The 16,983-nt window shown below is 42.8% G+C and overlaps 1 protein-coding gene across 1 annotated transcript in view; it reads left to right on the plus strand.

Annotated features, from left to right (window-relative positions):
* The first annotated feature begins 387 nt into the window (after nt 1-387).
* A2ML1 (alpha-2-macroglobulin-like 1) overlaps nt 388-16,983 on the plus strand; it is a 37,832-nt gene continuing 21,236 nt past the window's right edge. The window contains exons 1-18 of the mRNA XM_004692933.2: nt 388-452; nt 918-1,101; nt 1,445-1,607; nt 2,190-2,242; nt 6,531-6,551; nt 7,338-7,497; nt 7,793-7,877; nt 8,290-8,416; nt 8,868-8,982; nt 9,309-9,418; nt 10,411-10,578; nt 12,024-12,251; nt 13,612-13,669; nt 13,876-14,021; nt 14,400-14,549; nt 14,961-15,155; nt 15,901-15,991; nt 16,373-16,496. Coding sequence (XP_004692990.1) covers nt 388-452; nt 918-1,101; nt 1,445-1,607; nt 2,190-2,242; nt 6,531-6,551; nt 7,338-7,497; nt 7,793-7,877; nt 8,290-8,416; nt 8,868-8,982; nt 9,309-9,418; nt 10,411-10,578; nt 12,024-12,251; nt 13,612-13,669; nt 13,876-14,021; nt 14,400-14,549; nt 14,961-15,155; nt 15,901-15,991; nt 16,373-16,496 — 2,243 coding nt within the window. The remainder of the gene's footprint in view (nt 453-917; nt 1,102-1,444; nt 1,608-2,189; nt 2,243-6,530; nt 6,552-7,337; nt 7,498-7,792; nt 7,878-8,289; nt 8,417-8,867; nt 8,983-9,308; nt 9,419-10,410; nt 10,579-12,023; nt 12,252-13,611; nt 13,670-13,875; nt 14,022-14,399; nt 14,550-14,960; nt 15,156-15,900; nt 15,992-16,372; nt 16,497-16,983) is intronic.

Consider the following 16,983-nt stretch of genomic DNA (forward strand, 5'->3'; position numbering starts at 1 on the left):
TTCTGTTGGTACTCTACTTAGATCTGTGTTCCCAAATAGAGTAATGAAAAGAGAAAAAATAAGATCAAATAGAGATGGGAATTTGGAGTGAGACCAGAAAAGAAGGGAGGAGTCTAAAATGTATGCCAGAGTATTACACTGTGAATATTCACCCCTGGCTTTTCCCCAAAGCAGGTATCATGGACTGGCTGAGCCAGTATGAATGTTTCAGGGAAAAATGAAATTGAGGGAGTGAACAGAAGCCCTGCCTTGTTTTACCACCTCCGCCTGGGGCCCTGCTACATGATTGGCTAGAGCCCAAGCCACAGGGCCACAGTCCCCCAGACTATATATATGCTACAGCAGGGGAACAGACCTCTGCTTCCTGGTGCTCATCCCAGCACCGAGATGTGGGCTCAGCTCCTTCTAGGAATATTGGTCCTGTTGCCAGCCACTGCAGAAAAATTCCTCCCGTAAGTGCTTGGTGTCAGTTAACTGATGTGGTTTCTTTGACTTTCTTTCTCAAACATAAGTGTCAAGAGAAGAGATAACTTTTGGTTTAATTTCCTGCTCATCTTTTCCCTCCTATTGTTCCATTTCTCCTTCAGCCAGAGAGAAACACAGAGTTGCCAGTAGGAAGTTTAAAAAAAAAAGAGAGGATATTAAAATACAGTAGCATGCTTATACACTTTTGTATGTCATAGAACTGATTTCCTCCTTGATAACCTCAATATTTGTCCTCAGAGGTGGCCTCCTAATGATGGGAGGGCTAACGTGGCGAGTTTCTCCTCGTATGATTCCTTTATGAACAAGGTATATAAAGGCAGTGGCTCTGTCTGTTTAGTTCATTGCAATATACCCAGTGCTTACCCAGAGCTTAGCTTTTCATTGAATGGATGACTCATTACTATCTTGAAATCCATTTGCTTCCTTAATAGAAACTACCTGGTGACATTACCAGCCCAGCTTAACTTCCCCTCTGCTCAGAAGGTTTGTTTGGACTTGAGCCCAGGATACTATGATGTGAAATTCACTATTACTCTGGAGACCAAGGACAAGATCCAGAAGTTGCTACAACACTCTGGATTGAAGAAGAGGCACTTACATTGCATCTCCTTTTTGGTAAGCCCAATCTGAACTCCAACTGTGAATCCTTTTTTTCCTATTGTCCTCCTTATGCTCTCACTGTGATCTAATTTCAAGTGTTAAATTTGTTTCCTTACTTTGCCATGCCTTTAAACCTCACTTAAACCTAACTTCTTCTCCTGTCTCCTTGACCTTGCATTTTTCTCTAGTATCTGATCTTAACCTTTTGTTATAGTATCTCTTTTTTTTCATGGCAACTTGTTTGATGGCTCTACCTCGCTACCCATAAACTCTGTCCTTTCCGTTTACCCCCCCACTCTTGACTTGAGACTATCCCCCAATCTCCTACTATTCCTCAGAACGCATCTCTCTTGGCCAGGTACCACCTCCTTCAGGTGGCACAGAAGAGGTGGCCACCATTCGGGTGTCAGGAACAGGAAAGAACGTCAACTTTGAGGAGAAGAAAAAAGTTCTAATTCAGAGGCAGGGGAATGGCATCTTTATCCAAACTGACAAGCCTGTCTACAACGCAGGGCAAGAAGGTAAGAGGTACAGAAAAGGAAGTGGAGACACACTCATACAGGGCCCCGAGGGGTTGTTTCATGATGAGGGGAGACTTCTCAGAGCAGGAGTGAGAAGAGAGGAAGGTCTGAAGGGCTGAAATGTTATAGGCATTTAACACATGCTGCTTCACCAGCTAGAGACTAGTGGGTGGAGATTCTATTGTGTGCATATCTAAAACTAAAACTAAAGTGCACATTTCTCCTGGAATAGATTTCGGTAAGTGTCCTTGGATTTCTGGGTTTGACAGCCAGCTGCTAGTCTATAAACAAGAAAGCATCCAGGGCTTTTGGCTCAAACTTAGTTATTTGAATTTCTTTTTTGTTCCTTATAGGGGCATTCCTTTCTCAGGTTTCAAATTCAGAGAGCCCCAAAGAGAAACCATTTGAGGCTTTGCCTCTCTGTCTGACTAGTTTTTTTTTTTTTTTTTTTAAGAGTAAAACTTGTTGAGGTTTCACTGACTCAGAAATGTTTATGTGGAAATAGAAAGGGTGGAAGCACGAAAGATTCTGAAGGGGTGGGGGAGAGAATCCCCTTTGCTAACATTGCCTCTTCCCCCCTAGTGCATTTCCGCATCGTCACCCTGACCAACAACTTTGCTCCAGTGAATGACAAGGTGAGGTTTGGGTGGGAACAGGAGAGGAGACTCTCTAGGTGATAAGAGGGGAGGCCCTGGGAGTTGCAGACTGCAGTGGGTATGGTTGGAGCTTCAGGAAACCAACCCCTATTTCCCTAAAAACAAGCAGCGGTGTCTGTCCCCCAGTTTAATAAACAAGGACACTGTCAGGTTAACATGCCCAAGAGATGATTCCATTCCCTCCAGTTGTAAAAGAAGCTTTTTGCAAACTTCAAGATTTTTCTCTCTAGGAATGGCAAGTGACTTTGTTGTTCAAATATAATACAGGAGTGTTTAATAAATGGAATAAATAGAAATACCCACCCTGCCATCTTCCTTTCCTTTGAGACAGGTTATTTAGAAAGCAGTTCTCTTCAGTCAACATTGAAAAATACATGCCAGAAATAAAAGGTAGCATTTGGCAAATATTTTTTTTTTAAAGTCAATTCTTAGATTCACAAGGATTATCATAGGTTGGACCTCAGTTTAGGACATATATCTTTTCTATGGGCTTCTGAAATATTTACTTCTCAGATCCCCTGCCTTCTTTTTCCTTTGGTCATAGCTCATATTTGTAGGGACATGGAAGAAATTTCCCCACATATCTCAGGGGTCTTCTTGGGCTAGATAAGCAAACAAATTAACAGCAGTATTTTAGTAGGAGTAAAGAACAAACTTAATTACCTACATATGGAGACTCTCCATGAATAGGGGTTCTACAGCAAATGTGGTATAATGGGAGAGGGGGCCTCAAGACAACCAACAGGTGCTTAGTCACTAGATGTTTGCCCTGCCACATGTATACGTTTCTTCAACAGAAAACTTATTTCCAGTGAAATCCCTAACTCTGTATAATACTGCAATCTTCATTCTTCTGGGGAGTTGACGGTGTAATAACAGTTTCTCCTGACACTGCAGGGCCTTGATTGAACTCAGCTGGAAATATGTGTTCAATTGTCTTGGGAATGCCTGTTCTGCCTGTACTAGGGAGACCTAGCCTTCATAAGCAAATGAAACTTAAGGATCAGTTCTTTCTCTCTACTATTATACTTACCTTTTTTTTTTTTAATCAGGAGTGAGGTATAATAGTAAGCATTTATTTTTAAAACAGACTGATGATTCCGGAACCAAAAAAGAGGAAAAGCTCAGGTCCAAGGGTGGCCATAGCCAGTTATCTTAGACTCTACTGCCCCCTGGAGGTCGACCTCATGAAACACCTCGTTAGACTTAACTGCTGAATCAGGGAGAGTTACTGAAGAGTGCTGGGATTTCCACCCTTACATGTCTCTTCTCCACACATCTCTAAGTCTTCTTCCCAGCAGTACCACTACCAGTATCCTAAGCCAAAGAAAACAGAGCTCTCCCCTTTGGCCCACCTGCTTTCCATGTTACAGTGATCCATCTGGATGCTAGCTCTGTCCCTTGTACCCAGTTGTTAGTCCAAGGTTGCTAGTAGATTAGTAGGAGTAAAGAACAAACTTAGTAGGAGTAAAGAACAAAGGAAATATGAAAAAGTAAAGGAGATACTTTTAGATTCATAGAAATTAAAAGGATACAATGCATGGATTTGGTGGAATTCTAGTGGGAAAAAATACTCAAAGTCATATTGAAACCCCCGATCTAGGACTGGAAATTAGTGATCATAAACAATTAATGCTAATTTTCATAGGTACAGTAATGCTATCATAATTATTTAACATATTCTCTTTTATTGAAATAACATTGCATTAGATGGGGGGGGAGGAAAGTGCTAACTCTCTCTAATACTTCTCTCTCATCATTTGGCTTTTCTGAAAAGCCATTACCCTTGATATCAAGGCAGACATTTGTATTTAATGACACTCTGCTTCTTCATTGGTTAACATCATGTGGTATTTGATATAAGAATCAAACTTCAAGCACCGTATCTGGATTTTTTTTTTTAAAGATTTATTTATTTGTACATACAGAACTGGGGTACAGGCCAGAGGCTCAGGGGTGGCGAGAGGCTTCACCAGAGACAGAGTGGGGAACAGAACAGGCAGATTGATCAAGTACACTGCTGAGGGGAGCAGCGGGCGGGTCAGGAGAGGTCTGCCACGCCGTGTGGTCACCTCCGAGGCGGGTGGGAATCGAACTCATGCGGAAGTGGTTTTAGCTTCTCAGTGCAGTGCTTTAACCGGCTGCGCCACCAGGGAGGGCCTGGATTTTATTCTTTCTTTCTTCCAAGTGAGACCCAAACTTTGTAACCTGAGACCCCTCACACCTAAATTACATTTAGTCATTTTAAGGGAATATATATATTCCCTTATATTATTTTTGTCAGAGACTGATTAGACAGTCTCTAGCCAGGATTTTAATTATATTCACATTCTAGATATTTTAGCAATCTATTTCCTGGGCAACAATTTTATATTCAATGGTTTTATTTTTAGAATTTTCAACTAACACCAAGACTCAACTTTTGTTTCATTTTGTCATACTTGTTTTAGTTATCAGGTTTTCTTTCTGAATCATTAAAAGTTTAAACATTATAATATAGTACTACTAAATACTTTAGCATACTTCTTCTAAAAAGAATATTTTATAAGGGAGATATGTATTTAACACAATACTACTCAGCTAAGAAAGAGGTGAAATCCTGTCATTTGCAATAATATGGGTGGACTTAGAGGGTATTCTTATACTTTGTAAAAAATTATATGGAAAAAGACAAACTGTATGATGTCACTTGTGTGGTAGATACAGAGATTACATCAAGCAACAAATGCACTAAATAATAAAAAACAATAAACTTTTAGACTATAACACCAAAATGGTGGTAAATGCTGGTGAAAAGGGTTAATCACATGGCAAAGGAGAGAACTGGACTTTTAGTGGCAGATTTAATATATACATGTTGATTTTGAATTATGCACTCCTGAAAACATCTAATGCAATGTTATTTCAATAAAAGAGAATTATGTTAAATAATTATGATAGCATTACTGTACCTATGAAAATTAGCATTAATTGTTTATGATCATTAATTTCCAGTCCTAGATCGGGGGTTTCAATATGACTTTGAGTGTTTTTTCCCACTAGAATTCCATCAAATCCATGCATTGTATCCTTTTAATTTTTATGAATCTAAAATTATCTCCTTTACTTTTTCATATTTCCTTTTTTGAGAGAGATCAAATTAGGTAAACTTGTAGAACATCCCCATTCTGAAAGACATTGGCTTGTAAGGAAGACTTGCTATCTTACACAATATTTAACATTTTTTGATTTGTCTGATTATTTCCTTATTGTGCAGTCTAACTTGTTCTCCTAGCTTCTGAAAGTAGGTCTGAGGTCTTAACTAGATTTAAGTTCAACATTTTTGGTAAAATGAGTACTAGGTAATGTTGTGAATCTCAGAAATATCTCCATCAGTTTGTCCCATTATCCCATTATGATTACTTGGTTAAGGGGGTGACAGGCTTATTTCCCCAATGTCATATCTTTGTTCCATTTAAATTAGTAATTCGGGGTAGATATTTTGATACCTGTTATCCCATGAACTTAATAGTTTAGCATCTACTTTTTTGAGGAAATGATACACAAACCTTGGATGGAACTGAAAGAAATTTTTTTTTTAGAAATTGTTTTGCAGTGCTCCAAAGTAAGGTTCCTGCCTAGTGGCATTGGAATGGTACAGGAGTTGGCCAGGGGATAGTTGGCTTTTAAGAAGGGGTTTAAACATTGGGGAACCTCCTGATGCTAGCACCTTCCTTTAGGGGAACTCAGTCACAGAACCTGAGAGAGACTGAGGTGCCTGATACTTGATTTCTTCACATACTTTGGAGACTGACAATCCTTTTGAGAAAAATCTCTTCTCCTTCCCTTCAAGAACCAGCCCCATTATTACTCTTATGGGGTAAGAAAGAGCCATTTAGAAAGAAGAGTGGGGCCCTCCCTGGTGGCACCAGGGGTTAAGTCTCAGCATTATCAAGCTTTCACCAGCCACTGCAATCTCCAGCCAGGGAGCTGACCCACATGGCACAGCAGACTTCTGTCTTGCTTGCTGCTCCCCTCAGCAGTGTGTTTCAGTCATTCTTTCTGTGCTGTGCCTGGTGAATTCTCTCCCCCACCCCACACCCCCACCTCTGACCTATACCTCAGTTCTTGTTAGCATAAATAAAGAAATAAAAATATTTTTTAAAAACAGTAACAGTGGATTGGGTAAAGGAGAAAAGAAAGAGTGCTTTGTGAACTTGATGCTTTCAGCAAGCTTATTCTCATAGCTAATCCTACTTAATCCACATTCTTTGGTTTTCCTTTTCAGTACTCCCTGATAGAACTTCAGGTAAGTAGAATTTGTTTTTCTTTACTGTCAGTTGTGGAGCAGGAGGAATGAGAATTTAGGTAAACCTTGAAGCTAGCAGCAACTCTGAGATGTTGCCTGGGAGCCTGCAGCTCTGCCAGGCTCTGAGTGCCCACAGCTCCACCAGGCTCTGAGTGCCCACAGTCCCTCTCTTGCAGTGGTCTTGCCTGCGCCCCCAGTGCTGTGGGCCCCAAACCTCTGCAGGTAAAGACACCAGCCTCTGCTGTGATCACACTCTCTTGATTCCTTAACTCCTCCATGCCAGGCCAATTCAAGTAGGCATGGTTCTATACCCTCGAAGTATTTTATAAAAGTTATTATCACAGACACTTAACAGTTGTGAGAAGTCTTCAGAAGGGAAGGGATTAGAAAGAGATTCTGAAGTTCCTTCAGAAGGGAAGGGATTCAGAAGGCAATTAGCACTCTCCTCCACTTTCCCATCGAATGGTCTGTCTTTCTGTTTATCTTACAAACTCCCCAGCACTGTCCCTTAATAGGGACCGTGGATTGAATAAACCCTTTTGGTAAGCTGACAAGACTTTACAGAACTCAGTCTGATTGTTTAAACCCATTGGGACCCTTTTCTTCCCAAATGAGGTCTGTATCTCATTCAGTAATGAAGGAAATTAGAAATAATGCAGTGAGCTGTAGTCCCAGACACAGACCACAGGGTCATGAAGGGCAGGTGGAGTTCCTTACCTGCTTTTGCAGAGCAGAATGGGCTCAAGCTGGCAGGTCCATCATGCGGTTTTGTTTTACTGGACACAGGATCCAAACAGCAACAGGATTGCACAGTGGCTGGAAGTGCAGCCAGCGCAAGGCATCGTGGACCTGTCCTTCCAGCTGGCCCCGGAGGCTACACTGGGCACCTACACTGTAGCAGTGGCTGAGGGCAAGACCTTCGGCACCTTCAGTGTTGAAGAATATGGTAGGTGGGACACTGAGCGGTCCAAGTGTGGGCATCGTCTAGCCTCAACATTAGCTGAGATATGGGACAATCGACTATTCAGTTTTGAATCAGTGCTAACCTAGCTAATAACTTCACGAGCCTGCCACCCCGAGAGTGCCCCTCTAACTCAGTCATTCAATCAGTTACTCAAATGATTTTGTATTTAATACATCAACACATTTACTGGTTTAATAATTTATTGTTTTGAAGAACTTGATTTTGTTATTGCTGGTTTTGTCCCCTGCCTTTTCATTTCTCTTTCCACTGTTTCCAGTGCTGCCCAAATTTAAGGTGGAGGTGGTGGAGCCCAAGCAGTTATCGACTATGGAGGAATCTTTTTCAGTAAAAATTTGTTGCAGGTAAGAATCAAGTCTGGGTCTGGTGGCAGTTATAGCCACATTGAGAATAGCCTAGGAGAAGTGTTAGGGGAGAGATGATAGATGCAGTCATCAAAATCTGGGCTATTTTATGTTGCCAGAGTTTCTAAGAACACATTTTCTGATTGTTTCTGCTCTTTCCACTGCTCACTCAGTCAGCATTAGTGATTTAGTATCTGCTTTGTGCAGAACATTGAATTCCAGGGAGAAATAGGAGTAAAGAAAAAGACTATCATCTATTTCTATCCTTTGAGTGATACTTACTGGGGACGGGCAAGACTCCAAGCCTTTGAAGAAAGGTGGGAAGCAAAGGGTAGAGTGTCAGTGCACTTTCAGAGGGGGGGAGTGGAATCAAGAACAGCTCTGAGTCCTCTGTACCTACTCCCCGGGCCAGGTACACCTATGGGAAGCCCGTGCTGGGGGCAGTGCAGGTATCTGCATGTCAGAAGGCTTACACTTACTGGCACCCAGAGGGAGAACAGGAACAGCTCCCAGACAAATGCAAGAAACTCTCTGGACAGGTGAGTAAGTGGGATGTAGGGAAGGAACTCAATTCATATGTCCTAAAGTGTCAAGAAGCAAACGTGGATATAGAAAAGTGGTCAAAGGTCCAAAGTAGAAAACATTTTGCACAACTATCACCTTAGTCCAATAAACAAAGCTGTGTTTTTTGTCCTAATTAGGTAAAGTTTTTAGATTCTGCTTTGGCATAAAGAAACGAACTCAAAGCCTTGTGAGATAGTGTTCCTCTTTGGAGTTAGTTCTTTCCCTTTTATAGCTTGGAGCATCAGAGTTACTTCATGACTCTGTGTGTGCAGGTGCCCACTCCATGTTACAAGAGAGTTTTTCTGTCTTAATGATGGTCAAAAAGAAGTATGAACCTGAGAATTGTTTCCCTCTATAGCACATTTTGCGATGTAGAAATTAGGTAATTCATCATTTCAGTGTCCTTCTCTGTGATTGCCTCACTAGACGGACAAAGCAGGATGCTTCTCAGCTGTTGTGGACATGTCCACCTTCAACCTCACTGGTTACATGTACAGTCAGAGCATCAATATTGTAGCAACTGTGGTGGAGGAAGGGACAGGTGAGTGTGCTCTCCCTGGCTCACTGAGTGGTACGCACCTGTAACTTACTGTCATACCACAATTTCACCTCAATTTAGAAAAAGGAAAAGAGAAAGGTAAAGGGTTGTACCAGGTTCAAACCCAGGCAAAGGGTTCAAGTCTGGCCCTCATTCATAATTGGGTGCGACCTTGCCATCCACTCATTTCCCCAAAAGCGTGGCTCTTTGACCAGAAATATATTCAGCCTTATACTTCTGGCAGGCTATGTTTTCAGGGACTTTGTGTTAGTCCAGGTATGATGATAATCAGGTGTTGAGATCAACACACATCTGCTTTCCTTCTGCAGGAGTGGAGGCCAATACCACTCGGGAGGTCTACATTTCTTCACAGATAGGATCAATGACCTTTGAAGACACCAATAATTTTTATTACCCCAATTTCCCCTTCCATGGGAAGGTATGTGGAAACTTGCCTTTTCAAAGAGGAAAAGTGCTTAACTATCCTCTGTTGCCATCTCGCTATAGACACATAATAGCTGACACACCACTGTTCTTAGTACTGTGCACAGATCCACTTGTTCAGTCTATATGACACTCCATTGAGGCATATGCTATCACTGGCTCCATTTTACAGATGTGGAGACTGCGGCCCAGAGGGGTTAAGTGATGTTCCCAAGCTTATATAGCTAGCAATTGGTCAGATAATTGAACCCTACATTCCTAGTATATAATTTATCACCTTGCTATCTTTGATTCCACAGGGAATTTGCCTTGAATATTAATGTGCCCTCAGTGCCCTTCCTAATGTCAAGGGCTCAGCATATGTCAAAATTTTTGAATTTTAGAATTGCAAACTTTCTGGAAAAATCATCTAGCCAGGAATCCTGCATCTAGGCAAGGTTAATATCATATCTTTGACAACCACTTTTAGCTCGTAAGCATTTTCTTTAGAGATCTATAGATGTCCTTGTTATAGTCTTGTTCATGATATTGAACAATCTCCCCCTCTCTCTGGTTTCTCTTCCTCACTTCCCTAGTAACTGGTCAACACAATGATAGACCCACATTTTATAGACAAAGAGTAGATCCAGATTTTCTTTGAGCAAAAGGATTGTGGAATTTGGGAGTGGAAAAGGACTTTTGAACAAAATGAAAGCCACATAATGCACAGAGCTGGGGGGGGGTAGTGGTGAGGGGGCTGCACAAATGAAGGGCCTTAAAGCTCCATTTGCTGCTTAGCAAACACTTTTCCCCAGGTTACTCTACTTTGTGTCTCTACTCCTCATAGATACCAGTTTTTTACCCTTAACTCACCCTAGGGTTTACCTTTGAAAATTATCTTTCCTAAAATCTGTTCTGGAATGTAGTCTTAGAGCTTCTATCATCACCTCACTTTTCCTCACACTACATCTATTCCAATCCTAACTCTCCTAATGCCTTCACCCTCAGGTCAGGGTCAGGGGCTATGATGATTCCCTCCTCAAGAATCATCCAGTGTTTCTAGTGATTTATGGCACAAATGGAACCATCAACCAGACCCTGGTCACTGACAACGATGGCCTTGCCACCTTCAAGCTGGACACAACTCACTGGAATGGGACGGACATTTCTCTGGAGGTGAGTGCTGGAGGACCAGCTTCCAGCAAGGGAGGCTTCCCTGGAGAAACATTTTAGAATTGTTCAGTTTCTTTCTCCCTGCCCCCCCCCCCATTTGTAATTCCATCTCCTTCACTCATGAAAACTTTTCCTGTTTCTGTTTTATTTATTTATTTATTATTTTTTTAAAGATTTATTAATTTGTACATACAGAACTGGGGTACAGGCCAGAGGCTTAGGGGTGGCGAGAGGCCTCACCAGAGACAGAGTGGGGAGCAGAACAGGCAGATCGATGAAGTACACTGCTGAGGGGAGCAGCGGGCGGGCCAGGAGAGGTCTGGCGCCATGTGGTTACCTCCAGGGCAAGAGGGAATCGAACTCATGCAGAAGTGGGTTTAGCCTCTTAATGCTGTGCTTTAACCTGCTGTGCCACTGGGGAGGGCCCTGTTTTATTTTTTTAAATCAATGAGATAAATGGGTCTTCAAATCAAAATTACTATTTTTCATTTACCTTATAACTTATTTCCATCTCAACCTGATCCTATGTTTGAAATCAAAGAAAGGCAGAAAAATGGTTCAGAGTCATCTTCTTCCTCCTCTTCCTCTCTTCTTCCTTCCCCATTACTCCTAAAAATGACAAAAAGAATCCTAGATTGTAGATAGTATATAAAGAAGTCTACTTGTATTAGTAATCAACTTCCACACAATGCTGTTTGTCAAACAACTACAAAATGTTAGTGTTATACAGCTGATAGTGTTGATGGTTTTGCATCTCCTTATCTAGTGAGAAAACACCTCTGCTGATCCAGGTGGATGTCTCTCTAGGTAGGTGGACCAGCAGCTTGCAGTTGCTGGGACGTCTTGTGACTCTCATGCTCCTGCACATTAGCACAGGTATGATCTCACAGCAATGACCAGGTACCAGAGGAAAAGCTGATGTACAAGGACTTTTCCAAGCCTCTGTTATCTCACAGAGGTTCATATTCCACCCCCAAGGCATGCTGTAGGCCCAAGACCAGCCTGTGGGATTGCACGATAAGGGTTGGGGTCATTCAGCCACACCACTGGAGCAAACACATACAATTTGCCTTGTGGCTCATTGACTGTAGGAACAAATCACTCTACTTAGAATTGTTTCCAATCTTATTATCCTCTTTACTTGTTTTTATGCTTGAGATATATAATCTTGGTCATGTTTACCCATCCCCTAGGCCTCTGTGAAGGTATGTCATTTACGGTTTTCCTTGCTTGACAGTATAATTCACTTGCTTCATTCCCCTATATACCAAAGAGCTGCAGCACATACCACTATAATGGATTTCTCAAACGCCCTTGACTTACTTCTGATGAAATGTCCAAATGTTGTTTGTAGGCTGTGAAGACTTGAAGAGGTTTATTCAAAAATCATAACGAGCCCATGGGGTTAATATAATGTGCACACTTAAAAGATCTCCTCTTTCTCTCAGGGAAGGTTCCAAATGGAAGACATGGTATATAATCCAGAGCAGGTGCCTCGTTACTATCAAAATGCCTACCTGTACCTGCGGCCCTTTTACAACACAACTCGCAGCTTCCTTGGCATCCGCCAGCTGAAGGGCACCTTGAGATGTGGCCAGCCTCAGGAAGTGCTGGTGGACTATTACATTGACCCAGCTGATGCAAACGCCAACCAGGACTTTATCTTCACCTACTATGTGAGACTGGGAATGAGGAGAGGTGAAAGTGTGTCAGGGAAAGGGAACAAGGAGTGAGCCAGAGAGGGGACTGGACAGCCAGACAGAGAGTGGACTGGACAGCCAGACAGAGAGTGAATGGAAAACACACAGGTGATCTTAAAATTTTTAGAAACCTCATTCAAAAGGTAAACAAACAAACAAACAAAAAAAACCTGATGAAACTAACATTTAAAAAATATATATATAGTTTTTAAATAATATAATAGTTTATTTTTACATCATTTTGTGCCTTTTTCCATCTCAGTTGTAATCCCCGTGGGCTTCCCATCACCAGATCACCCATGTGCCATCACCACAGTCCAGTGCACTTCCCTCCCCCCACCATTTTTGATCTCATTCCCCACTCCACCCCTGTAAAATATCTCTGGTATATAATTGTTCATTATAAAATATATTTTATTAAACTAATATATCCAACATGATCATATCAACATGCAGTAATATAAATTATGAACAGATCATTTTAAAATCTTTGTTTCAGCTCAGTTTCTTGCCTTTGAAACAAAAAATATATTTTATACTAAATGCAGTTGGACTAGTCACATTTTATGGGAGAATCTCTCCCTACTAGGTCATGCTAGTGTCTTCATAGAGCTAAAACAATTATCCTGAGACTGAGGCTGAGGTGGGCTAGGTGGGCATTAAAGCTGAGGGGTAACACAGGCAACTGTGGGGAGGCCTGTGGGGAAGTGGAGTTGGGCTCCATGAGGCCAGTGGGGCTGCTGGTCAGAATGTCTGAGCAAACAGTCACAGAGCAGTGAATGGAGTCTCAGGTGACATACTGCTTAGAAGCATTTTCAAAGAATTGGGTTTCAAGTGAGCTCAACAGGTGATAGAGAAGGAGATTTCTCTTCTGGAAAATCAAAAGTCAGAAGGCTCCAGAGAGTTTATGGTATACGCATTTCCATAGGCTTGAGTGACACAGATTGAGTGATAACAAGAAAAGGTGGTGAGGATGGATGTTTGTTCATGTTGTATTACAAAATTATAGGAGAATAAATCCTGAAATGTTCAAGAAATGGTGGGCAGTTATCTGCTGATAAGACTAGTTTCTATTCTGGCCACTGGATGGTGAGGATTTTTTCTCCTCCCATCTGTCTCTGCCTCCCAGGACCACCTCCTACGGGCAGGTCATGAAGGATCTTGGAAGTGTCCTGTGTTTGGCCAGCAAGAAGAGGCCCTGTGAAGTGTGGGCCCAGGCTCTGCAAAGGCCTGAAAAGCATCCTCTCCTGCTGAGCTGCAGGATGCCTCAGAAAAAGGGCAAGGCTAATGCTCCATAGCTTTTTTGCCCCTGCTGACTTTCTTTTCTCTTCCTTAGTTAACAGGGAAAGGGAGTTTGGTGACAGAAGGTCAGAAACAAATGAACTGGAGCAAAGGTGAGTGTTCATGCTTCTCTAGAAAGAGGACAAGTGTATTTTAAACTTCCCTGAAATGGTCCTTATGCATAGAAGCAGTCAGAACAATACTAACAATACATGTAGAACAGGAGCGTGAGAAGTAACTCACACAGGAAGACTGCTGGCTGGAAGTCCTTGGGAGGCGAGTGTCCACTCTCAATCTGTATGTCCCTCTTCTCTTTCAGGACCCAAGGGATCCTTCTCTCTCTCATTGACCTTCACTTCCAGTGTAGCTCCTGACCCTTCTCTGCTGGTCTATGCCATCGTTCCCAGAGGAGGTGTTATAGCTGACAAAATTCAGTTCTCAGTAGAGATGTGCTTTGACAATCAGGTAAAATGGCAGCTGAAGAGGTGAAAAAAAAAGACCTGGGCATAAAGAGATAAGTGTGCTGGGGTTGAGATAAGAGGAGCAGGGAAATGAGTTAATATTGAAGTTGGGTCTTGTGTTTAGATCTTTCTTCTACTTTCTCAGAATGTCTCTCTCCTGCTATTTTTTTTTGTCATGTTGAGAAATCACATGTTCCTAATAACTAGTCCATATGTTCCCTCTCTCCCCACTCCTTTCTTTCTCTCCTCCCCCCTCTCATAAGTAAGGAAGGAGCAGGCTGGGTAGCATAGCTATAGGATGTACTGATGATCCAAATTGCAGGTTTTTCCTCCTCTCTCCCAGCTAACCTGTTCCCCAAATTACATTTTTTCCCTTTGCCAGGTTTCCCTCAGCTTCTCACCTACTCAGCAGCTTCCTGGAGGAGATGTGGAACTTCAGCTTCAGGCAACTCCTCAGTCCTTGTGTGCAGTCCGGGCAGTGGATGAAAGCGTCCTACTCCTTAGACCGGAGAGAGAACTGAGCAACAGCTCTGTGAGTGGGCTGCCAGTGGAGGGGATGACAGGGAAGACAGGCTACATTAAGATAGAGCTGGGCCTCAGGGAGTGGGAAAGGACTTAGGGAATTGCTGTCCCAGCATGAGGTGATAGAAAAAGTGGTGTAGAAAGGAAGGAAGAATTATTCCTCCAAAAGGGCTTCATATATTCAGAGAGATAAGGGAAGAAGATGAGTTAGGAGGGAAGGGAGACAGATTATGGGGAAGATCAGGTAGAAGTTAAAGTTTATAGAAAGGAAGAGGTTAGGGTGGAATAAAATGAGGAAGAATTGTGGAGGAATGAAGAGAAATAATGTGAGACTAGTGAACAGTGGCACCAGGACCTTAGAGAAGCTTCTTAACTGATTTCACTTTGTCAGGGGTTTGTTTCTCCCCTCTTCTTATTTCAGGTGTATGGAATGTTCCCATACTGGTATGGTTACTACCCCTACCAGGTGGCTGAATACGATGAGTGTCCCATGTCCAGCCCATGGGACCCTTCACAGCCCCTCACTGACCCGGTGCCTGAAGAGCAATGGAGCAAGCGCTCAATGATCTGGCGGCCCTGGCGCTCTGAAGGCACAGACCTTTTCAGCCTTTTCCGGGTAGATATTTTACCTATTTTGTTCTTACAGAAATGCTAGGGTTGGGGGAGTGAGGGGGGAGAAAGTCCTTATCTAAAGAACAGAGTCACATGTGGGCATTGGCAGGGGTGAAATCTTGAAAGAAACTCATATCTGTAAGGGAGCATCCCTGATCCTTGCGCTTGAAGGCATTACCCAGCTACACAGCAAGAGAAGCACTGCAAGAGCTGCACCCCTATTTCTCTGCCTGGGTTCCCCAAACATTGGTTTCCATGGGATCTGTCCAGAGGAAAATGAGGAAAGCAGCCCCCAGGCCTCTTAGTATTACTATAAGAGAGTGCGCCTATTTTATCCGATGAACTGGGGCCAACGTTTGGCCAGGAGGTCACTGAAGTCAGGTGCTGCTCTCTTGCCTGCTGCGTCACTAAACCCAAGGTACTTTTGTTATGCTGGTTGAGCTGAAGTGGCCCCTGCCACCAGAAAGTGCAGTCTAAATTAAAGAATTAAGGACATGGGGACTATGTAGAAGACCCACAGAACACATTTAATACTGAAATGGGTTTAATTGAGAGTCTTCACACTGGTTGGGACAGAAGTGAACCTATCTTGGTAACTGAGTTCTGGGTAAAACCACTGGGTCACAAATAATAAGAAAAGACTGCCTGGGTTCAACCTTTTGAGGGTGGAATTTCTAAGCAGTACCCTTTGTGGCAAGAGAGGCGCCCACCTTAAGCCTTCATTTTCTGCTCTCTTTGGTGCCAATCAGGACATGGGCTTGAAGGTGCTGTCCAATGCCAAAATCAAGAAGCCAGTAGATTGCAGCCATTGGTCTTCAAAACACAGCCTCGCAGATGGAGGTGAGCAATCGCCATGGCTTGTGGGTTCATTGAGATGTCTTGATTCATGGGACTCTGCAGGCTCCCTTTGTGCCTCCTGTTCTTGTACAGAGCCTCTAACTTGGAATGATAATGAATTTTGGGTCATAGAAGCAGGCAGCTTCCCAAGATCTCTATGGGGAAGGCTTTTGAAGCCAGCAGCTGTTCACTTCCTGCTCAAGCCTCCATCTCTGTCTTTTCCCTTCATGGCCTTGTAAACAGTTCCTCAGCATTCTTCCTTCCTACTGCTAATTGGATGGTCTCTGCTTCACTCTGAATGTCTTCTGAGTAGTCGCTCTGCCTTAGTTTATCTTATAACAGAAACCTTCATTTTCTAAGATTCCCTTTTTCTTGATCTCCCAGCGAGTGCTGGTGGTCGTCAGCCAGGAGGTTTCAGCTCATCGTCATCATCATCCTTTGGGTCAGAGGGTTCTCAGGTCCGCCAGTACTTCCCAGAGACTTGGCTCTGGGATCTTTTTCCTATTGGGTGAGTGATGTATCAAACGTGTGCCAAGTGTCTACAGGAGATGGGGGGAGTCGCAAGTGAGCTCAGATCATTTTATTTAATCTAAATTTCAAGCCAAGAAAGTTTAATGGGGGTAGGAGAACTTGTTTCTTTCCCAGAATTCTTAAGTAGCCATGGACGATAAGTCCACAGACGCACATTGTCACCATAATTACTGCAGACAGTGCAGCCCATACAGACTCACTGTCTCACATGCACGTCAGTTCAGTTCAGGCCCATTGCTTACCACTCCTTTGACCAGCCAAAAAAACACATGTCTTCTTGGGTTCAGGGGACACTACCCTCTGTTTCAAAAGTGTCAGCACATATGTTGCCCCCCACCCCCACATACTCAGGAACACTCTCATCCATATCTGTGCCCTATGGCTCACACTCTGGGATTCATGACTCTCTCCATTGTTGCCTTTCCCTCAATATACAACCAATAATTCACTTCTGCATGAAATTG

The sequence above is a fragment of the Condylura cristata genome, unplaced genomic scaffold (genome assembly GCF_000260355.1).
Source record: "Condylura cristata isolate star-nosed mole 26May11 unplaced genomic scaffold, ConCri1.0 scaffold00034, whole genome shotgun sequence".
NCBI lineage: Eukaryota > Metazoa > Chordata > Mammalia > Eulipotyphla > Talpidae > Condylura > Condylura cristata.